This window comes from Squalius cephalus, assembly GCF_949319135.1.
Source record: "Squalius cephalus genome assembly, chromosome: 21".
NCBI lineage: Eukaryota > Metazoa > Chordata > Actinopteri > Cypriniformes > Leuciscidae > Squalius > Squalius cephalus.
The window spans coordinates 29,394,972-29,420,477 of record NC_137142.1 but is presented as its reverse complement, the minus strand read 5'-3'; the positions used below and the strand labels follow the sequence as shown (position 1 = coordinate 29,420,477).

Below are 25,506 nucleotides of genomic sequence, written 5' to 3'. Positions count from 1 at the left end.
AACTTTAAAACTTGCCTTTTCATCTTTGGACCCTGCATTACCTAACATTTCTTATGAAACTTATTTAAACATAGCATGACAATGTGTACAATGTAACTGATGTATAGATTAATATCTCACTCTCATGTTCTTTTTTTTTTTTTTTTTTGTAGTTTTCAGCTCATTGTTAACTCTTATTTTCTCATTTGTATTCTGACGACATTGAACATATTAATACATTTTGTACAAAGTTATATGTCATAAACATGCCAGCTCTGTACATTTTGCACAAAAGTTTAAAAAAATTAAATAAAAAGAGTAGACTTTGAGCTGTAAACATGTCTCAGCCGGGTTCGTCACTTATTGGGGTCCCCTGGAAACATTTCCGTTGTGTTCTGTTCTATATGCAGCGCTTTTCTCTGTATTTGGTTTTGTTGTGAACTTTTGCAGAGCGTTTCTGTATTTGGTTGTGTTGTGAGTATTTGGAGCACACATGTGTTGTAAAACTGATGAAGATGTTTTCATAATTTGCAGGTGTTTTTTTCTATTTTCATGTGTTTTCTTCAGTTGCAGCGCGTTGAGCACTCTCGGCCACCGTACTCATTTCCGTTGTGTTGTGGATTCATTTCGTTGTGTTGTGAACTTTTGTTTGCTTTTTAAAACTCGTTGTGTTTTGCACTACTGGGCCACCGTACCCTGCTGGTATCTACACAATCTGGATCTACAAAACATCTTTCTCCATTGACAGCCTATCAAAAGAAAAGTTATATGTATTGTACACTTATGTATTGTACACGTTATATGTGTGTATTGTTATATACGTACATATGTATTGGTATTATTGCATTATATTATAGTTAACTTTTTTTACTCATGCCTAATTGTTTTTGAAGGCTTACAATGAAAAGGAAATGTTGTTCCCCGTCTGTCACCTTGAATGAAGGGATTTTCCACACGGCATTTAGGTGAGTGGCTTTTCCTCTCTAACCCAACAAAAACACTGAAGGAATCTCTGGCAGGGTACTTGACATCCAACACCCTGACTGCAATCTAATACTGTATCTTCTTGGCTGGAAAAGCCATAACCTCTAGTGCTTCAAATGATGTCTGGTTATGTCTCCTTTTTTAATGTGCAGCTGTTGTCTTTATCCACCAACAGTCTATGCCAGTTTGACTGTCATTACCAGGGTTGCCACTTGCCAGGTCTGTGCAGCAACTCTAGCCCAATGGCCAATCAAAACTAGCCCAATTTGGTTCTAATCCTGAACCTACCCCTAAACCTAAACCTAAAAGTAGTTACCTTATATTACACAGTTCTTTCTTAAAGGGATAGTTCACCCAAAAAAGAAAATCCAATCATTAATTACTCACCCTCATGCTGTACATAACCCATAGGACTTTTGTTCATCTTCAGAACATGAAGATCTTTTTGATGAAATCTGAGAGATTTCTGTCCCTCCATTGACAGCTACGCAACTACCACTTTGATGCTTCAAAAAATCTTTTTCTGAAGAGACACGATTGCTTCATATGATGAACAGATTGAGTTTAGGCTTTTATTCACACTTAAACATTGATCAGAGAACATAAACAGAAGCTCAACCGAACCTGCTTGATGCGTGAGAATTAACCTCATTGGTTCTTGTATGTCAAGCGAACATGCTCAAGCTTCCGTTTACCACAACTGATGAGTGAGTTTCCCGCCCTTTCTCAGCCTTTACCCAGGGGATCCAGCGCTCTCTCTCCAGGATCAGAAGCCTGGAGCTTCTTCCGCCCCAGAGAAGAGCCTATGCTTCAGCTAGTTCTGAGGAAGTGGATGTGCTGGGGAAGAGGATTCGTCATCTCTTTCCTCTGCATATAAAGAACTGGTGGAGGTAGTTTCTCGCGCTGTGTCAAAGTTGAACATCAAGTGGCCAGCCAAGAAACAAGGCGCTCATCCTAAAAGCAAACTGGATGAGCGCTTTCTGACACCAAACACAGTACCTCCACCACGGGGCCTTCCATTTTGTCCCGACCTCCACAAAGTATTAACTAGGTCGTGGCGTCATTCACCAAAGCGTCATTGATCTTAGGGAACTATGGTTACCATCGTAACTTGAGACGTTTGTCTCACGAGCATGACCTTGAGAAAAAGAAACCTGTGTGGTTATATCACGGACTAATTTCCATAATTCACTTTCTCAGACATTTCCTTGAATGTATTATAATTTAAATAAGCAACACTGTATTAAGACAAGGGTCAACTATATAATGAAGCTGGATGTTTGTTCTCAGAACATATGTCAGGTTGATATGCCACATTGACTGTATACTGGGGCAAGTTGTCACTTCCATTTAATATGTAAATTTATACAGTTTATTAATGACTATTTCCTTTGGCCTAAACAGTAATTTGATATTTTTTGCTTTTTATTGAAGGGTTTTGTGGTATTTAATATTTACTTTTTGCTGAAAGTATAGGTGGTTTATGGTAGGAAATTGAAATAGCCTACACTACAAAGCAAATGAAAGTGAAAGTATTTTACCTGGCTCAGGTGAAAGAAGCAGGATGATTGATCAAGGCTTTGAAGACACTCAGAATATATTTCAGGTAAGAGCTTCACTATACCTTCACTACTTTTCTGCTCTATTTTCTTTAAATGAATTCATTTGTGAGAGCTTTGCTTAGGAAATCCTAAATTAGGTTATTAATGGATCATGACATTGATTTCAGCAGTTACAAGTTATATGTTTGTGATACTCTTATAACTTTTTACAAACCCTTGTTTTGAATAGAGTGTACAGTATTTTTTTTTTTTTTTTAAATCAGTTTTTGAGGAAATCCAGAATGAAGTGTAATGGAACAAGAAATTTAACAAGGCACAATCAGCTTAAACTGAATTTGTTAGTTGATTTTTTTTAATATATATATATATATATATATATATATATATATATATATATATATATTTATTTATTTTTTTTTTATTATTTTTTTTATTGTAAAATGTGCTTATGATTTAACAAACAACATATGTGTGTGTATATATATACTTCTGCTTTCAAAACTACGTGTCAGAAAGATTCTGGCTGCATTTTCCAAAAACTTCAGGTCATATAGCTCTCTTATTGAGTTGTTCATTTCAGGTTATTTTTTTTTTTTTTTACTGTTTGTGGTTTCAAAATTGAAAAATTGCACAATAATTAAGAGCCTGAGGCACCTGGTATATTAGAACATTATAAATGCCTTAGAATTACTGTACATTAGAAATACTGTTTCATTGTTGCTCTCTGGAGTTATTAACATTATTTCAGTTTCCCGTAAGTCTTATGCAATGGGAGCTGCAGAGGTTTGCTGTGGTTTTTGCTTACTGAGAAATTTAAAAAATGAAAGCTTGAAAAATTAAATGAATCCTTTTTTTTAAAAAAAGATTGTTGTGTTGTGATATATATATTGTTGAAACGTTTTGTATGACTGTAGTTGAAATTAGGGTTATGATAACTCTTGAGACATTTTTATTTAAAAGATAGGAAGATAGCAGGAAACTTCTCCTAGAGATGAAGATAGTAGATCAGAGAGCTCTTCCTCCTGAGGGGGATTTCCAGATTACAATAACAGCACATCCTGGAGTCGCTTACAGGCAGAAGACCAGAGATCAGAGTTTACCCAAAAGCAAGTGACCAATACAAGGTTTTTTGGGCAAAAAATATCCATACAGTCTAAACACATTCACTGAAACACCGCATGGGCTTGATCTTCCTTTCTGTCTTTGGCATATACTGCCTTTTTTCCTGGATAGCTGACTCATAATTTGGTGACTGAGGCAAGGTTTTCCTGTAATCCATAGATATTTTCCTGGAATGTTCCTGATATTCTAGAGAATCTGGCCTGGATAGATTTCAAGTGTTTTGAAATTGATCGTATAGTGTTTGAAGAGATTATTTGTAAATTACTTGGACCTAATCGTTCTTCTGAAGGATTAAAAAGATACGTTTTTTAAAAAAGATATGTGATTTTTACAGTAGTATTTTTAATTGCATCACTTTTATTTCAGCATTGAATCAAAGACCAAAACAGCTTCTCAAACAAGAAAAAATGTAGTGTGGAACTTGATTTTGTCCATCGGAATTGATTGGATGGTTGTGGTTTGATATTGCTGTGATGTCATGTGAGTGACAGGTTGCCCCGCCCTCGTGCCAGTAAACATGCCATCAGCTGCAAGAGGAAGGGGAAGTTATTTTGGGCATCAAGCTCCACCCATTGGCTTTGCAATGAGCAGTCTCTGCCATGCCATGGTCACACTAGACTTTGAGCTCACAAAACTTCAATATGATGAATTTAATTTGATCATGATATGATGTCACACTCTACGGGGTTTACTTTTATAAACATGAATTCAACATATAACAAACAGTTATACATTGAAAATGTAAATGTTAATTCAGCCAAGAGGTCATGCCGTGCACGTATCGATCTTGTACAGGTCACACGTCTTCACGTGATGCGAATTACAGTACACGTCTTCACGTGATGCGAAAAACAGTACACAACTGTTTTCAACATTGGTAATAATAATAAATGTTTCTTGAGCATCGAAACATCATATTAGAATGATTTCTGAAGGATCATGTGAACTGTTTCACAATATTACAGTTTTTGCTGTATTTTGGGTCAAATAAATGAAGCCTTGGTGAGCAGAAGAGACATCTTTTAAAAACATTAACAAAATCTTACCACCCAAAAATTATGTTAAAATGTACAGTCTTACAGACTAGGATAATTGTCTACCTCTCGGAAAATCCTGAGAATCTCATCAAGCATTATCAGGTGAGCATCTAAAATTGATCAATAACCAATTTGAGCTCCAAACCTAAATAAACAACTTGTATAATGACAATTAATTAATTTAACCAAATTAGATGTAAGAGGCTGTAAGATATTAATTTTATTTTAAAATATAAAAGGTACATTTCTTTCTAATTTTGTGATTCAGTACAATGTATTTTCAATGCAATGTATTTTTCGCAACAATCTGCACAAAAACAAGTGATGTTGCAAGTAAATGCAGATTTGCTTTTTTTATAGGATACTCGTGTGGGAACGAAGAGGAACTGGAACAGCTCACATTGAGGATCATCACTAAAGGTGGCTCAACAGAAAATCTTTTAAGTGTTGCAAAGGTTGAAAAAGCGACCTGTTCTGTTGTAAGTGAACTTCCATTTGTCAATTTGCCACATTTTGTTGTACATTTCATGATGTGTGGTTTCAGGCTTTGCAGCCGTGGCAAAAAATAAAGTGAAATGCTTTATTGTGTGTGATTTGCATGTTTAATTTATTGTAAGACATTGAAAGCAGTGCAGTAAGCTTAGCAGACCAATAGCTGAAGATCTAAAATAAGTTAAAAATGTTAAGTAAAAATGTTAACTCATTTAATTGTCTTATTTTTATATATAAATGAGCTTAAATGTTAAGTTAACACAACTAAGATTTATTTTGATCTCACAAGGCCTGCACTGTGTTGGATTTACTTAAAATGTATATGCACCATTTTTGCTTCACACTTTTTAAGTAATCCCAACTTGGAATAATTTTACTTAAAATTAACAAGAAAACCTTTGTTATATGTACTTATATTTTTAAGTAAAGAATGTTGCATGAACTCAAATATTTAAGCACATATAACAAAGGTTTTCTTGTTAATTTTAAGTAAAATTATTCCAAGTTGGGATTACTTAAAAAGAGTGATGCAAAAATGGTGCATATATATTTTAAGTAAATCCAACACATCATTTTTTATGGTGAGTGTATGGCTTTAAACCAGTAATCTAACAACGTTGGTTAATGTATGAATCATGACAGGTCTTTTTTTTTTTTTTTAAATGTCTGCTCAGTGGTGCAAAATGATAAAAGGCCCTGATATACTTTTTTGAACACTGATTTGAAAAATGAGGAAATATTAATAGAAAGGAAAATAACCAGACGTCAGGGAATCTAGAGTTCACATACTGACATAAACCACTGGACGGAGAGATCAGTTTCTCCAGTCAGTAATATTGTAAACCCTTTTTATTTGAAAAGGGAAGTCTCTTTTTCTTGTGGCTTCGGTCTCTAAAGGCTTCTGTCTGCCAACTGAGTCCATAAATATAATGGACAGAAGATAATGAGACACTTCAGAGTAGTTCTATTTTCAGCAAATTAGTTTCTTATAGCTTTCTGTTTACTGTCTAATCTGTTGATAAGTTTCACAGACATTTAAAACAAAAACAACAGCAAAAATCTGTTTAGAAGCTTTAATTGTCATTGGCAAAGTCTTACAGCATGGTTAATGAATCAAGAGGCCTTTCAATTCAATGACCGAGTTTTATTTTAATTTCACTGAAATTTCGAAATGTTGATGCATCAACGCTTATGCTTTTTAATATATACCAAAACCTAACCAACAGAAGTCATATTTGAGGAATTATTCATTTTTAACTTTCTCTTCCTCAGTTTTCTCCAGTAGAGAAGTGCTCTCCGATTTATCAACACCCATTAACATAAAACACCAGTCATTGTGTTACACCATGCTCTCCTTAGTGCTGTTTTATGTGAGTTTGGAGTGAGTACAATAATTTACAGTGCACTCATGTGCCCATTGATGTGCAAATTAAACCCAGCAGCTCACAGATGCAAATATTTACAGTGATAAGATCTTGATGGTTACATGGACTAAATTATTTGATGGATTTTTAGGTTATTTAGCTTAAAGTTTAATTGTATTTAATTCTCTCTATGGACACTACAACAGAAAAATCATGTGATTTAAAGGAATACCATAAGGACTACCATGTATGACATGGAAAGCCCCTGAATCTAGGTCACATGAGAGGAATCTAAATGGAACTGTGATTTGATGTAGCATCTCTTGAGCAACACAGATCCAGAGAGCTTGGCATGCACTTCTTGTGGCAGTATACCAACAAATGAAGAAATAAACCACATGTGGGTTTCATCAGTAGTAAAAGCTTTGGTTTGTAAGAGCATGCACTGAGCCACTGCTCTAACTGTACAAATAATGCAGAATTAAATGTTTGCATGTATCATGAAAAATCATGTAAACGCATGTAACAAAACAAAATTGGTTTCATAAACATCTTTTAATTAAAAAAAATCCACATACTTTATTTTATTTACTTCCATAGGCTACTCACTACCACTGTATAAAAAATGCCTAAACACAAGTTAAAAACTATAGGCACCTTTACAAAGAAACTGACATCATTTCATAACAAGCATTAATTATTCCTCTACCCACCTAATAAAACTAATGCAATATAAATCACTATATAATATTATAGTATATATATATATATATATATATATATATATATATATATATATATTTATTTATTTATTTATTACTACATAGTATTCAATATAAATATTGCGCATTTCTGCCCAACCATGGTAAATTACTACAGTAAATTCATGGTAAATGAACTTTGTAAAGGTGATTAGGGGATTTAAAGTCTTCTAATTTCATTCATGCCACAATGTTTCTCCTGCTTTCCTCATCAGTCTTGTTGGGAATGTTGAGGCGGTTTCATCCGATTTAATACTAATTAAATTATCGAGTGATTTGTGGTTTGTAACAGGGGTTTCTGTCGAACTGAAACGCTTCCCACTGGTTGTCGCAACGCTGTTTAATAGAGTCCGGGACCGGGAGTAAACGCAACTCTGTGCTGGGCCGTGTTGAAACAACTGAAAACGGAGCTATTTGTTGTTACTGTACTGACCGAGAAACCGCTTCAGATGATTCAGTGACGGAGCGGTCCGAATGAATCCGAATAGTTTTAGACCGTTATGCAAGCGCGTTTAGAATCGAACCAAAAGAATGATTAATTCACGAAAGATTGGTATCGCTGGTTCAGTCGACATAAATTCGGGACACATATAATAACTGCTGAAATATTCGCACGTAAAACGTTTCTCAGGTCAATCGGAGCGAGTATCAAACTGAATTAGCCACACCGCCAGGAAAAGAGGAGGAGGGAGGTTGGTGCCGTCGGGCCGCATGGAGATGATTGGCGGGCCGCATTTGGCCGCGGGCCGCCAATTGAATAGCCCTGCCGTAAGAGCTACAGCAAAAACAAACAAACACTGTCACTCCAACACATTAACCAACATCACAATAAAACGATACAATTACAAAAAAGATAAACATTAAACTTAGTTTACCTTATAACCCTCAAATGGGATGCACAAAACTTCATGGGGGGAAGAAAACCGTCATGCATTAAGCTGCGTCCTTCACGAAAGTGTGCGCACATACACATAGCGGAAACAGAGCGCGCTTTATACACATGTTGGTGCACATTAAGGCCGGCCGTATCATAATAAAAGTCCTTCAAAATAACTATACACATAAATCGGTACAGACCTTATAAATTCAAGCAAATTATTAGTAATCATTTACAACAATGTGAGAGAGACAGACTAGTAATGGGAAGTTCGGATCATTTTACTGACTCGGATCTTTGAATCTCGTTCATCAAAATTAACTAATATTTTTCAAGTCATTTCGTTTATTTCAGCAGAATGTAATTAAAATGTTACATGTTAATAGCCAAATTAACACATCAAATGTTGATCACATTTAGAATAAGAAAATAATTGCAATGCAAGGACAAGGCCAAATTATGAGATACAGAAACGATTAATTTGTTGCTTATCTGGGTCTTCAGGCTATACACTTTGTTAGTTTACCTCACCTCCCGATCTAAGCTGTTAGTTCATCCTGTGACATTCTCATAAACTGAGCTTTGCAGTCTGTAGTACCGGAAACAGAAGTTTAGTTTTGATTAGTTCACGTCTCGAGTCTTTCCTGTCAGGTTTCCTGTCAGGTTCGAGTCAGGTTTGAGTCGTTCGTTCATCACGTGACAACTACATAAGCTGAAGCTACTGTATGCAGTCGGTACCAGATACAGAATTGATTAGTTCATCTCTGGAGTCTTCGGGTTCAAGTCGTTCGTTCTTCACGCGACAGCCAGGCTATAAGGCTATGCAGTTTGTACTGGATACAGAATTGATTAGTTTACCTCTCGAGTCTTCGGGTTCGAGCTGTTCGGTCTTTTGTCACGCGTAACTGTGTGTTTTTGTTATATGTTGGTATCTTTGCTTTATCAAAGTGATATAAAGTTTAAAGCATTACCAACTCTTTATTACCACATTCAATGTTATGGAAAAGAACCATCATTCAAAAAATTATAAACTGTAAGAAATAAGAAAAGCTACAATTTAAAAACGCAGCATGGGTAAGAGTTAAAAAAACGGACTGTGCTTGTTTGTATAAGGAAGTTTGGGAATTATTGACAAATTTCTGTGTCCAATACGCTGTAATGTAACGTGACAAAAGAACGAAAGACTCAGAAGAGTCAGACCTGAAGACTCGAGAGGTGTACTAATCATTTCTCTTTCCGGTACAGACAGCATAGCCTCAGGATGAACGAACAACCTGAGCCTGAAGACTCAAGAGGTGAACTAATCATTTCTGTTTCCTGTACATAATCTATAGGATGTTGCACATGTGCGGGCAACACAAAATGAACGAATCACTCTCTGAGACAACTCGGTATTCCCGAGTCATATATAAGATTTGTTCAAAATGAACAAATCATTCATGACAGACCCATCACTAATTCAGACGATTGCAGATACTTAAAAGTTCTTTGTTCTTTCAGAAGTACAAAGGAGGTAACCAGGAATATACATCAAGGAGTATAACGAGGAGATTAAGGAAAGCCATGGAAAACACTGAGGAAAACAACAAGGCAACATAGACGAGATCAGACCTTGAGTGAGTGAGTATGCTGGGTTTTTATACAGTCCCAGATGGTGGACCAAGGTGAAGCTGGAGGATCGCTGGAGACCTAGGTGGAGCTTGGAAAGGTGGAGACCAAGGCAAAGCAGGAGGGATGAAGAAACGGTGCAACACTGGACCAAAGGACCAAGGTTGATCCGAACGATCCGAGGTGGAGCTGGGGACTCTGATCCAGAGCCAGTAAGAGCGAGGACAGCGGTGGAGCCTGAGGGACGTGGAAGCCTATAGAGAGCTGATGGGGTGGAGAGACCAGGCGCTGCCAAAGGCCTAGAAGCCTGTGGTGGACCCAAGATGACGACAGACCAAAGTGGAGCTCGAGGGATGACAAACCCACGGTGGAGCATAGAGAACAACAAGCCATGGTGGAGCCCATCTTGGAGCTGTGGAGTGGTTCCCTTCCATCTCCAGAAAGAAAATGGAACCACCCAGCCAGAGAATATTGTTGATGTATTGGGCTAACGTGGTGCTGTCCCTTCTTGGAGCTAGGAAAAGGTACAGAGAATCATTCACTAAACGTGTCTACTCTGGGACACCTGATGGCAGGGGTGCAAAAATCAGTTCCTGTATGTATGGCCACAACCCTGCAGAGTTAAGTTTCAACCCTGCTCCAACACACATACCTGTAGTTTTCAAATAAGTCAATTCAATGTTGGTTCAATTCAGTTCAATAACATTGTCGATGTTGCAAAATTAATCAATTATTAAATGATACTATAAAACAGCTCTGCAGAAAACAGAGAATCGTCATCTAGCTCAGTGACGGGCAACTTCGGTCCTGGAAAGCCGCTAGTCCTGGAGAGTTTAGCCCCAACCCTGATAAAAACTCACCTGCCCTGTAGCTTTCTAATGATCCTGAAGACCTAATTTAGCTTGTTCAGATGTGTTAAATTAGGGATGGAGCTAAACTTTGCAGGACAGTGGCCCTACAGGACCAAAGTTACACATTCCTGATCTAGCTCAATTCATTCAAGTTTTGTTCTCATTCAGTGGTGTCAATCCAGTCAAATTAATAATATTACAGCAGATTAAGTGTCCTTTAAACCCCAACTAAGCAAGCAAAAGGTGACAGTAAACAGGTAAGTAGATTCATAAAGTCTGAATTAGCAACCATAGACTGTAAAAAAAAAATGGACGTAGTATCCGTAACGTCACCCGTAGGTTTCTGAAGAGAATTTTTTAAGCTAAAAGTGGACGGAGCTGGCTGTTGCCATCTTGGCAGCGTGTCACCGTGCGTCACTCCCAGATAACAGAAAATGGGCAAAGAGGCGGGAGCTGGGTGGAGCTGAGGTGCTGGTTGCTGAAACCATGCTGACGTGATCGAGTTAGCTTAGGCTAAGGTGCTAATGCTATATACTACTCAGTACCGTCTCAAGGGCTGTGCCAAGTGTGCGACTGAACAGGGCCTTGCGCTAAAGTGACAGCTGACTTGATGATGTAAAGCCAATAGGTGAAGTTCATGTTTTTGCCCTTCGAAATACTATAAGTTAAAAGAAATAGCTAAAAGTGAGTATCGTGATGCTGTACTATTCTGCTCTTTAAAAATGTATTATGCTGTAATATTGCTCTGAGTGTGTGCTTGTGACAGTGATTCATGTGCATACATGTCAGTCAGTGCGGCCCTGATTTTGGCCGCCTCTCTAATGGGTCAAACCAAAGATATTACATCAGGAGTTCAAGTAAATGCGCTAGAAATCCACGCTCATTCAAGGATGTGCATTTATTGCATGGACGGAGAGAAAGCATTGACACCTGCTGGATTTCATCTGATGGTACTTTTTATTTAACACTAAAAAGTTTAATAAACATATATAGTCTATGTTCCGTGACGGTACCGCAGAACGAGTGTAGCCTCTGTATCTATAGACAGTTTTAAATTTGAACTTCAAAAAGTAACAAAATTGTCAGACATCCATGAGTGCATGTTCACAGAGGAAAACAACTGAAAAACAGTGCTGGTTGTTCTCTTCGACAGCGACTGTATCCAATGGTGTGGGCGAAGGTATAATGCCGATGCGTGTATTAAATTGTATGAAATAATCCCAAAAAAAAAGCACAAACATGGCAGAGATGGCAAGTTCAGCAGCTGGAATTAGCTGAGGTGACTGACGGCTAACAGACAGCAGACAAACGGCTAATAGTGACAGCAGCGGTAATCCACCTGTCACTCAAGTGGCCATGCTCTTAATTATGCAGAACTTTAAGGCTTAATATAATTTAAACGGATGAGTTATAAAAATCCAAATGCTGGTGATTTGAATCCAGGAAGAGCGAGTAGAAAGAAGATGGTCAGGAAGAGCATGGTGAAACCATGACAACTACAAACATTTGAATATTGACTCATAGTCAAATACAGACACAGACGCTGAATGCTTATGCTTGACCAGTCTTGTGAAACTTGAACATTTAAATTTTTTCCAGGCAGTTTCATAACCATTCGATTTTAGACCATGACATTGTATTTTTTCCACCCCCAAAGAAAAAGAGAGAGTGTTTTTATACAGGCCATATCATTTAGGAGATATCATTAGGAAGCATGGCATTAGTTTTCACTGTTATGCTGATGATACTCAGCTCTATATTTCTTCACAACCTAACGAAAACTACCAATTCACAAAATTAACGGAATGCATAGCTGATTTAAAAAATTGGATGACTCGTAATTTCCTACTACTTAATTCTGAAAAAACAGAGATTCTAATTATTGGACAAAAAACTTCCTCACGTAATAACCTAGAATACTGTCTAACACTTGATGGCTGCTCTGTTAAGTCTTCGTCGTCGGTTAGGAACCTGGGTGTGCTCTTTGATACCAATCTTTCATTTGACACGTGTCAGTATCTGTAAAACCACATTTTTCCATCTTAAAAATACATCTAAATTACGCCATATGCTCTCATTGCTAAATGTGGAACAATTAGTTCATGCGTTCATGACAGTTCAAAGCTAGACTAAAAACACATCTCTTTGACCTATACACATAACACATTATAGACTTCTAGAATTCAATGTTAGGCTGCATAGTTTAGGTCAGCTGGAACCGGGAACACACCCCATAAATCCTGATGTACTTGTTACATCATAAGAAGAATGGTGTCTATGCTAATATTAGTCTCTCTGTTTATCCCGAGTTTTTCCGCAGTCCGCCGGATCCAGGCCGTATCCAGATCTGATGAAGGACCTGCGCCTGAACACAACGACAACGCAGTCTTGAAGTGTCAACTAGTCTCTCCCCTGTGAAGGCCTTCCTCCCCTCCCTTTACCTCTCTACAGATAAAGCGTTGTCGGGATAATTCCGGTTCGCGTGGCTGCGCGGAAGCAATAAAAATTCTGTATTATAATTTTTAAGGCCAAACAGGTAGTTTGTTGAGGGTTGGTTTGTAGGGAAGGACTACACGCCTGCGCACATATATTCAAATGCACATACCTAGACTGAACTCGTAATACGCATGTGCACGCCATCAGCGTTCTCACAGGTTTGTGTTTTTAAAGTTTGCGCAGAGAGAACTTAAGAGTTTTCTGTTAAAACGGTGTAGTGTTAGAGGCCCCTAAGTTAATAACTAATGATCGTTGCGACGGAAGTGAATCAATCAAAACTAACTTTAGCTGGACAATAACTTTATTCTAGAGCTGCTATAAAGCCAAAACAATCTCTGTTACTTTAATTTCCTATTATCACTGTAAAGCCGCTTTGGAACAATCTACATTGTTAAAAGCGCTATATAAATAAAGATGACTTGACTTGACTTGTTTTGAAATATGCATCAAGCTGTCATAAATCATACAGAAGTATATCCAAAATATTTTTTTTCATACAGTGAAATTGAATGAAGACCAAATCTGTACCTGATCCCCATCCACTTTCACTGTACAGAAAAACAGCTTTGAGAATCCTCAAATGTCTCCACAGAAGAAAGGATGTCATATCGGTTTGGAACAACACAAAGGCGAGTAAATGGTCAAATATTGAATGAATTTAAATGAATTCTTTTAACAAGTCATTGTTTCTGGTCAGGTTTGTGTTTATAGTAACAGCTAAAGTAACACTAATGTCAAACGACAGCTTTCACAAGACATGTTTCACATGTCTATCTTAAAATGTTGTGGCTTTACTAAATTTTGAGATATCATGTTCCTTATTTCACTTCCCTTTTTTCTACATCATCTCCAGATGTGCAATACTGAATGCATGCAAACAACACATTTATTTGTAAAAAGTATATACACTATTAATAACTACATTTTTCATATTTCATAAAAAAGGCATACATATACACATATATTTATTTATTTATTTCACCTTTGTTTAACCAGGTAAATCAGATGAGAACAAGTTCTCATTTACAACTGCGACCTGGCCAAGACAAAGCAAAACAGTGCGACAAAAACAACAACACAGAGTTACACATGGAAATACATAAACATACAATCAATAAACCAATCCATATACAAAGTGCAAGTGTAGTGCAAAATACAATATAATTAAGAAAATAGGACATTAAATAGGCCATAGTGGCGAAATAAATTACACATTTACACTAAATTGACACTGGAAAAATGAAAATGCAAATAATGAAGTGCAAATAAATCAAGTGTATTCCCTAGTGTTTATGTTTTTATTATGATTACATTTATGATTCATACATCATCATGAGTGCTTTTTTTGTGTGTTCATCAATATTGTCAGTTGGTCAGTTGTGGTTGGGGACCACATTCCAGTACACATTTAGAAAACTATTAGAAAACTAACATGACCACGTCCAGGCAAACCTTTGTTTTGCTCTCTCTTTCACAATACAAACACATTAAAAAGGGTTATTTTGCACAGATAATGCCGAAGTATCATGTCCACAAATAGAGGTTGGATAGTACCCTTCTGAGTGCAGCACTGAGTTTATTGAGAGACAGACAAACAGAAGTAATAAAAAACATTATATTACCAGTACTACTGTTTCACTATGGGGAATGCACTGAGCAGCCATATTGGATTCTGAAGTCGTGGGGTGTTGCACAACTCTGACTTGAGGGGGTATTCCAGTTCAAATTTCCTTCTGATAGGAACTAGGACTTTCCCACTTCTGAAGACAACCATAAGCTCAAGTAAATGCTATGGGTTTAGTAGTTTACATTAGTTCAATTCAATTCAATTCAAATTTATTTGTATAGCGCTTTTCACAATACATATTGTTTCAAAGCAGCTTTACAGAAAGTGCATTTCAGAAATGTACATAGAAAAATACAGTTAGTTAATCATGTATTAATTTAGGGCATAACATATCGCCAGCGTTGAGTCGTCTCTTCACAGGCGTTGAGTCGTAACACCTTAGTGTGTTACAGGTATGCTGCCAGGGCAGGTATGCTGCCAGAATAGCTGTTATTACCAGAAATGTCTTATTATTGCTGTTAACAGAACTGTTGCAAATAAATATATATACATTTTATTAAAAAAAATATATTTTTTAAATATGCGTTATACATCTATGTGTGAGTGTCTCAACTTTAAAACTTGCCGTCTCATCTTTGGATTTCTTACCTATGAAACTTATTTAAACATAACATGACAAAAATTGTACAGTAACTGATGTATAGATAAATATACCCTCATGTTCTTTTTCTGTATCTTTAAAAAAAAAATAATAATAATTTTTGTATACAAAGTTGTATGTCATAAACATGTCATGATTTTGTAAGAAAAGAAAAAAAAAAGTAGACTAAGCAATAAGCATGTCACAGCCGGGTTCGTCACTTATTAGGGTGTCCTGGAAACATTTCCGTTGTGGTCTGTGCTTTGCAGCACCTTTCTGTATTTGGTTGAGTTGTGAGTATTTGGAGCACACGTGTGTTGTAAAACTGATGAAGATGTTTTCTTAATTTGCAGGTGTTTTTTCTGTTTGCATGTGTTTTCTTCAGTCGCAGCGCATTGAGCACCCTCGGCCACCGTTGCTTTCACTAATAGTTACAGAAAAGATATGCATAAAAGTCATTCCTAAAACATACTAAAGGGTTTTGCGACACATATATTGTCTGATGCATATGAGAATGAAAATCTCATCTATAGTAGCAGAGCACAAAAACGTCAATAATGAAATATAATGGCAAATCTCTTTACTCAATATCAGCCCACTATACAGTATGTCCTCCCTAACATCATTTCACAATTCTGGTTGATAAATTGTTGTTGTTTTTAGCTGTCCGAGCCGGGTCAAAGTCATGCTATAAGAGATAACACTGGGTCAAGAATTTAATTAATACTTTTTCCAGTCCGAAATTACTCATTGTTTTGGCTTAGGTAAGCGAACAGTGTCAGAAGGGGAGTGTACTTTCCCTTCACTGGGATTTTCCTATAAAGCAGTGCTCCAGACTTCCAGTAGGCTACCAATTCCAGATATTCCCGATTACCAAAAGGAAAGGGCAGGGTTAGTCATAGAAAGGGAAATGTGTGGATGTGTTCAGTAATGAGGCTCGCTGATCCTGAAAGGTCTTGCAAGAATATACTAATATCATAATGTTTAATAAAACAATAAAAATTTAGGCTATAAGACAGATGACAGGAAACCTGCCCACCATCAAAACACTGTTACATTTATAAAAGAAGAAGGGTTTCACATTTACATTAGCAGGCACTTTTATCCTTATAATGAAGCAACAATACTTTCAGTACTGCAATATCATAAACTAAAATTAGAAGAGAAAAGTATACAAGAAGTATTTGAATTTAGCTATGGAAATGTGGTTGAGGCATAGACTGTAAAAAAAAAAAATGGTTGTAGGTGCCAGTATTTTAATTATTTATCAATAAGGGTGTCAAGAGACTTTTTATTTTCATTCATTCATCTCAGTAAATATCAGTAAAGAAACATTCCATACTTAAACTTTGACACAGTCTAATTGGTGAAATATGAAACATTCTATGTTTAAAATCTCACATGATGATGTTTTGTTCACCGTTTATACACGCGTGCTGTTGTTAGCGTGAACTCTGATTTATCATATTATTAGTGATTATCAGTACATTTTAGTTCGAGTAGCCTGGGATAGCCTAACTTCATTTAAATTAAATATACAGTTATAAGTTGTATAATAATCAGGTACCAATATAACATTCCGTTGCCAACCTGAAACAATGTCACAGTATTTTTACGGTGATTCTCTGGCAAAAAAAAAAAAAAAAAAAAAAAAAAAAAAAAACTGCTGGATTTTTTACGTAAATACAACAGTATATTTTTACAGCATGATATCGTGTATATAGCAGAATGTCCATGTTATAGTTATAAATTATTATAAACTATTTGAAATCACGATTTAATCTAAATCAAGAAGAAAAACGGACATCACTCAGGAATTAATGTAGACTATACAAATATTGGGATTTTTCCACCGAGTTCCCTAATGTCTTTGTTTATTTCTATCTTGCTGATTGTATCTGTTTATTTTTCTCACTGTAGCCTACTATATAGGCTTGTCTTGCCCGCTACAGATCAGTGAAGCGCTCCATTGGGAATAACTGTGATGTTGTAAGATGCTCCGCCCACCCACGGATGAAGACTATATAGCCTTAAACTGGGTCCGTTATATCCACAAACAGTTCTAGATGAATGAAAAAAGATAGAATTGAAATTCAGTTTTTTTTCTTGCACAACTGATATCACGATATTTGTTTTTTCTTCATCAGAAGAGATGGCAAAAAATCTCGTAAAGCTACCATTTTTTAAACGGAATAACAAAAAGAAGGATACTCCAGGTAGGAAGAGTTCTAGATGCTCATCAGGTCTCCTGTAAACTATGTTCAGTTAACAATCATATTTTAGCATTTTGTAATTGGATATAGCTATTCTCAGAGTCATTTTGTTTATAAAGATCTGCATTGACATTCTACATTTTACAGAAAGAAACAAAAATAACATTAAAGATTTTGTTATGAATTTTTTTCCGATATTTTATTAAAATTATCATTTAAAACCACTAAAAGGAAAAACTTAAGTGTAATTATAGGCTATTTTAAATGTATGTTATTGGTAAAAATATTTATATTTAAGTAAAATCAATGTGCTGTTATAGTTAGGTTACTAGTTATGTTTACACTTTATTTTAAGGTGTCCGTGTTACAGTGTAATTATACATTTAATAATAATGATAATGAGTAATAATGAGTATTAATAATATATTTACTATAGGGTTAGGGTGTGGTTTAGGCTAGTTGCATGAAAAGCACAATTTATTGTAATTACTGTACATGTAACATATAACAAGGACATTGCAAAATAAAGTGTTACCTAAATTATTAATCAAGAAAATCACACTTGTGATATCATTTATTGTGATGAAATGATTGTGTGAAGTTCAAAAGATGGAAACAAAGATTATATATAACAATTAAGCTTTTTACAGTATTAAAGTGCATCACAAATAAGATCATATCTCAGAACTAGGCTATACATGGTGTTCTGCTTTAATATATACATAAATCTTGCTTTTTTTTTCTATGCATCATGCATTTGAACGCTTTTTAAAAGGATAAAATGCAACCTTGCTTGAAAGAACAGTCCTTTTTAAGCATCCTTTTTTCTGTGCTCTACAGAGGTCCCGACTTTTAAGCAGGATCTACAAGCACGTCGCTTTGTGGACGCAGGGAAACAACTGATTATCCGAGAAGACCGTCTGTTTGCGTTGAAACAGGAAGGGATCGGATCCAAGAGGAAGCTGGTGGAGGAAGAGGAAGATTCAGAGGCTAGACTAGCAAAAGACTATGAGGACCTGATTGAGTTGGTGATGCGGACACTGGAAAACTCCCTCGACCTCCAGAGTGCTGAGGAGCAGGAGGTACTGAAAGATGCAGTCCAAGCTGTTCTGAAGGAGGAGGAGCAAGACACACGCTGGGAAGGGTTTCAAAAAAATGAACGCCCACCATGGAGGCCGAGGCGGTGTAAACAGAACCACGAGGCTCTGCTTGAGCGACTTGTTCACAGGCGGATGGAAGAAGCAGAGTTAGACTCCAGCGTTGAGATACATTCCTCCATGCAGCAATCGATCACTAGCAAAGCAAAACAACTGAAAGGAGACCTGCTGAAAGTTGTGACTTGGGTGCGCAGCTGCTACCCAGAACACGAGAATGTGTGCCAGTTTTATGCCACACTATACCATAACATCTTCAGTGCCAAGCTGAGAGAAGTCGCGGAGTACACACTGTGTGATGAGGACTGTGTTCTGTTATTGCAGTGGGTGAACCTGGAGTACCCCAAGTAAGTCAAGCAAATGACACTAGACTGTTTTCTTCTCATAATATGAACATTTTCTCATCTATCTATCTATCTATCTATCTATCTATCTATCTATCTATCTATCTATCTATCTATCTATCTATCTATCTATCTATCTATCTATCTTAATCTAATCTAATCTAATCTAATCATCTATCTATCTATCCTAATCTAATCTAATCATCTATCTATCCTAATCTAATCTAATCTAATCTAATCATCTATCTATCTATCTATCTATCTATCCTAATCTAATCTAATCTAATCTAATCTAATCTAATCTAATCTAATCTAATCTAATCTAATCTAATTTCATTCTATTCTAATCCTTGCTCAGAAGTTGCTCTTTTAAAGCTCAGGAGACTTTTTGCAGATCTCAGTTCATTTATGTATTTACTTTAAATCAGATACTAAGATTCTAATTTAGTTAGAAATAGAAATGGAGACAAATTAGACCATTATTAAAATACAGATAATTTGGTCTATAGTCATTTGATATTAAAGAGATTTAAAGGGATAGTTCACCCACACATTTATATTCTGTCATCATTTACTCACTATCATGTCGATTATTTCAAATCTGAGAAGATATTTTGAAAAATGCCTATTTTTTTTCCGCCATAATGAAAGTCAATGGGGTCCAGTGGTTTTTTTTGTTGTTGTTTTTTTTTTGGACTCCATTGACTTTCATTGTTGGGCCAAAAACAGTTGAGAGAAAGTCATACAGGTTTGGAACGACAGGTAAGTCAGGCGAGTAAATGATGACAGAATGTTAATTTTTGTGGTGAACTATCCCTTTTAAATGTTTTGTTTTTTTCTCTGGGTTTTGAGGCAAACTTATATTTGGTCTTTCTTTGTTCACAGTATTTTAAATACCATAAAGATAAAAGAGGTGATCGATCACACAAAGCTTGATCCACTGCTTCCTGAAGACATGATTACACCACTGGAACAGCAGTTTTTGACCAACGAGAAGGTTTGATGCTTTATGATACATTTAATGTTTTTAAACACATCTGTTTTCTAGGCAAGACACCACAAGTGAACAAGGCACAATTTTGAACTAATAGATAATGTCTTACTTCCCCAATTTTGTATTAAGTTTTCTATAATGTTATCCTCAAACAAGGCATTCCCTAATTAAAAATGCACACATTTGCATACAATTCCATTGGATAAAGCCAGGTTCAAAATACTTGTTCTTGTTTCACAGTCAAATGTTTTTAAAGAGGGGATTTTTCGGGAAATCTCTTTTTCCATAAATTGGAAAAATCACCAAAATTTCCGGAATAAGATTTTATATTAATCAGGCGTATGTCATATGAACAAACCCCTCATTCAAATATATAATAAAGGACAAAGATTAAGTTTTAATTTGATCCATTATTGTTCACTAGAGGGAAATGAGCACACACCTCTGCAAAATTCTGGACAGAGAAGAAACAGCCTGGAAGGAGGGAGCACTTCCACAACTGAGGGACCAGGTGTATTGCTGTCTTCAGGCCATTGATGTGATCCAGGTAATGAAAAAGAGGAAACGTAACTAGCAATTCTTTCCCTTCATCAAATAATGGATTTTTGGAGGAACATATTTTTTTTTCAATTCCCCTTCCCTTTTTCCTAGTGCTTTCATGGACATGTTGACAATACTCAAAAGATGCTAGGCGATGAAACAAAAGCGAGGAATATCACATGCCAGATGAGCGATTTTCTGAAAGAGTGAGTAATCATAAGCTGAATCATTTGTTTTATATTTATTTCTGAAAATACCAACAACATTCTTTTTGAGCCTTCCTGCTCTTGTATTTGTGTACTTCTATATATTTTACACAGATGATTCATTAACTCAATTTCCATTCCTACAGCTATGAAATATTTCATGCAAAGGTCATCAAAAGCAGGCAGACCAACACTGAGGCTGTTTTGATGGTCAACCTATCATTTCTCATACAGTGCAGGTGGGTTTCGCTTATATTCAGTTGAAATATCATATTTACTTTTTTGAATTTGTATTGAGAGTTTCTTTTTTCCCCGCAGGGACTATATTACAAAGAATGCACATTTGTTCCCTGAAGAAGTCAAAACAGATTGTCTGTCTTTATTGACTACCATGACAGAAAGAAGCCAACATTACTTTACTTCTAATATGCACAAGGAACTTAAGGTAAAAGCAAAATTTTGTTTCTTTCACTTTTATGTAATAATAAAAAAAAAAGCCCTGTTTTTGCCAATGCTCTGTCAGACTTTTCAACATTAATGCAGTAAATCCTACAACAACAAAGCAGGACATTATTTGCTTATAATCTACAATATCCAGAGTTTAAATCCTTACAACCTTATGTTTGAAACATGAATATGAAGTTCTGAGAACAATAATGTGGACAAACTAAATGATTCTTCACATGATCATCCTTCAGAAATCATTCTAATATGCTTCTAATCATTTGCTGCTCAAGAATCTTATTATTATCAATGTTGAAAACATTTTTTATTTTTTTTTGCTTTTTTTTAGGATTCTTTGATTAATAGACAGTTCAAAAGATTTATTTATTTGTAATAGAAATATTTTATAACATTATAAATGTAAATACATTTACTGCCACTTTTGATCAATTTAACACATATCCTTGTAAAACATTTTAACAAAAAATGTAACTGCTGAACTTCATATTTTCACACCTCTGGCTCTATGTATGTACATGTTTTAAAATAGTAAATTGAATAATGACTTTTAAATGAACCAGACCTTAGACTACTAGATCAACAAAATAAACTTTAATTGTTTTCAAAAACCCATTGAGGTGGTTTATCTTGGCAGTGAATACATTAATGTGAGCAGTTGGCTGTCGTTTCCTCATTCTTCAGTTGTATAACAAGCCGGACGATTTCCTTTTATTAACTGCTTGTCTAGTTCATATGAGAGGAATGCATAAATAATTGATCAAGCAAGCCCACATCATGACCAGATTCTGCATGTTTGTTTCTATATGCATTAAAATAAATGTGTGTCAATATATCTGTTCCTGCAGGATTTGTACAGGAAGGTGGGTTCCTACGAGTGGCTCAAGGATAGTCACGGCATATGCGAAGAGCTGCTTGCAAAGCTGGTCAGACATATTCAGAAATTCAACAACTTGGACAAAATGTGTTGCCAGGTATAAACATACAGACCAACCAAAAGATTGACTTCTTTATTTGCTTTATATTTAATTGGTCCATGATTGGTTGATTGATTGATTGATTGATTGATTGATTGATTGATTGATTGATTGATTGATTGATTGATTTGATGACTAGGAGCTACTGGGTGGGATGCATAAGGAGTTTCTTGCTGAATATGTACGGAAAATGATGAAGCACAAGATCACATTTTCAAATAAAGATCAGCAACAGATGGCAGCATCAGAACTGTGCTTACACAGTGAACGCATACATACATGCCTGACTGCAGCTGTAAGTACACATACAGAAAAAAACACATCCTAAATAAAGGTTAAGTTTGTATTTTTTTGTTAAAATACAAGTTTAATATGAAGAAACCACAGAACCTATTTCCTAATAAACAAATATAATGATCCCTTTTGTAACATGGCATTGTCTAATTTTCCTCGTCCTTATCAATTCATTATTTCCAGGGATCAAACATGGATTGGTTGAAAGACATTCTTCCCAAATTAGCGGAACTGCTGAAATTACAGGATCCAGACAGTATAAAGTTAGAGCTGGTAAATCTGATGAGCGTTTACCCTGATCTCAGGTATAGTGGATTCTGCTGTGGAGTTATTCTGGCAAGAACGACTGTTGCACTTTCCTCATGTCTCTTTGTTTTTACAGTGACCGTCATATTTCTGCTTGGCTGAAACTCAAAGGAAATCTTTCTACATTAGACCGCAGGACGATCCGGGAGAGCGTCACTTGCCAAGATCAGATCAAAGAAAAGAGCGACTCGCTCCAGTTTAGCAGGAGCTTCTTTTCCATAGTGAGGATTAAATGAATTTTGCTTCATAACATTTGAACATTGCTTTTGTAGAATTGCTTGTGCTCATCCAAACATTTTGTACATACTGTAATTCTTTGTGAAATAAAGTGGCAAATCACCTGTAGACTTGGAATTAAGCTTTTTCCCCGTTATTATTTGATTCAAGGGACCAGATACCAGTTATCTTGCCAAGAAAAATGTATTATTTGTATACATGTCAGACAGAGAGAAACAGGCATAGCAGAATAAGGCTATAGGTGATGAGGTCTTCATTCCAGATTTCTCTGTTCCCCATTTCTCTATTCCCTCATCATGCCAGCTGTAAATGGTTTCTCTGGGTTTCTCCTCCTTTACCCCCTCATGCCTCTATTTATCCTTCCTCTCACCCCATCACGCCTTTATGTTTCTCTGGTGTGGTACAGTAAGATTGAGCTATACATCACAGAGAGACTTTATAACTGCCTTGTAAGGTAGAAAAACATGTTGCTTATGTTTTAAAATGGAATGTATACCTCATGTTTACACATGGTACAATCCACTATCCCTCTGGTACATTTGCATCAGTTCAAACATTCCTTTCCTTGTAAAGAACAAGTATCATCAACAGTGGAACATCTCTGCTCAGTGAACATGTACACATACCTCTAAGCAAAATATAGCTCATCCCAGATCTCTCATAAGCACACATGTACAACATACTCTGACTTCACAAAATACATGATGAAATTATTATGTAAATGAATAAAGAAAAATAATACTAAAAAATTTTTTTTTAGTCTTCATCACCATTTATATATTTTGTGTTATTCCTTTAATAATAATAATACATTTAACCTGCGTGGATAGAAAAACTATGGACTGGTCAATAGTCACAGAGAAGCTCTCCGATTTTGGCAGAGTAGATTTTGTACCTACCAGGATATACCAGAATTTCAGTTTTACCACAATTAAGTTTAAAGAAATTTGATGAAAACCAGATTTTAATTTCAACTAAGCAGCTAGACAGAGAAAGTGGAGAAAAAACAGAAGTAGGCATGGAAGACATGCTGGGTTTTGTCAGCACAGCAGTGGAAATTAATACCGCACTTCCTAAAAATATGTCCAAGGGGCAGTAAATAAATAATAAATAAAAGAGGGCCCAAGACTGAGCCTTGGGGGACACCAGGTCGCACTCAGATCGAGCAAAATAAGTAAAGTCAGTTGCAGATTGTTAGTAACTTTGACCAGCACGGTTTCTGTGCTATGAAATGGATGGAATCCAGATTGAAGTTTTTCAAACAAATTATTGCGAGACCTGTGCAGCTACACTCTTTTCTACTATTTTAAAAATAAACAGGTAGTTAGAAATAGGATGATTGTCAAAATTAGTTGGATCTAATTTTAAACTTTAATATTCATCTTTGTTCTTAACAATACCCTCCCTTTCCAGTTTCTCATTGTAATGTGGTTTGTGAACAATAAACCTAAGAGAATTTATGGTAATTGTCTCTATATCAGTATCAAATAATTCCAGTAGACACATCCTAATTGTTTCTTTGCCGCTATGTGTGATAATTATGGATTATGAGAATTTCCGTAACAGACGTATACAAACAGGATATGGTGTGAAAGTGTCAAGTAGTAAACTATTCCAAGTTACCGGTGAAGTTAGGAAACACATCTGCTGTCACAATGGATGTGTAGTTCCTGAAAGATTTCCCGACAAGCCGTTTCCTCTACAGGAACACAGGATGTGGTTTTAGTGTACTTATTTTTACCTCCTGCTTCCTATCCTTGGAAATGAACTGTCAATCAGCCATACACACACAATGCAAATAAACCATGAAGTTATGAGACAACCAAACATCAATACTCTGTGAAAATTTTGTCAGAAAAAAAGACATTAAAGAATCAAAAAAGGGTCATTTATGTCTTTATTGAGGTACCAAAGGCATTCATTGTATACTTGTTATACAGTATTGCTGATTCTTGTATGATCAATTTCTTATGATGTACCACATTTATAAGTCACTTTGGATAAAAACATCTCCCAAATGAATAAAAAAAAAATGCATTGCATCCTATTTTGAAATGTAATTTACATTAGAATAAATACCAAAATGCAACCAATATAAATAATAAATAATTTTACAATAACATTTTTAAATATATATTTCTTTAATTAACAAAAATGTATTATATAAAAGACACTGAGTATCAAAAAAAGCTATTTCTTTTCCAGTGTTCCAAAAGACCACTTGGTCACAGGCATTAGTTACGTCAGCTGCAGTTGCGAGCACATTGTGATGACAGAATAACAGTGGTAACAAGTGGAGGGAAACGGGCAAAATCCACAGAAAAATGTCTTGTGCTTTTGGATTTTGGATGAACCGGAATGCAAAAAATATCATTGTCAAAATATGCACTTGATGCTAAACGGAGTCTTTTATGGTTACAAGCCACAAACTGGACTGAT

At 35.8% G+C, this 25,506-nt stretch overlaps 1 protein-coding gene across 1 annotated transcript; it reads left to right on the top strand.

The window, feature by feature from the left end:
• The first annotated feature begins 17,392 nt into the window (after positions 1 to 17,392).
• tnfaip2b (tumor necrosis factor, alpha-induced protein 2b) lies at positions 17,393 to 23,791 on the top strand. Its single transcript, XM_079855842.1, has 11 exons — positions 17,393 to 17,556; positions 18,394 to 19,054; positions 19,937 to 20,048; positions 20,470 to 20,592; positions 20,697 to 20,791; positions 20,938 to 21,030; positions 21,110 to 21,236; positions 22,102 to 22,227; positions 22,370 to 22,525; positions 22,708 to 22,829; positions 22,907 to 23,791. The coding sequence occupies exons 1-11, from the start codon at positions 17,493 to 17,495 to the stop codon at positions 23,064 to 23,066; spliced, it is 1,839 nt and encodes a 612-aa protein (XP_079711968.1). The 5' UTR covers positions 17,393 to 17,492; the 3' UTR covers positions 23,067 to 23,791.
• Positions 23,792 to 25,506: the final 1,715 nt, after the last annotated feature.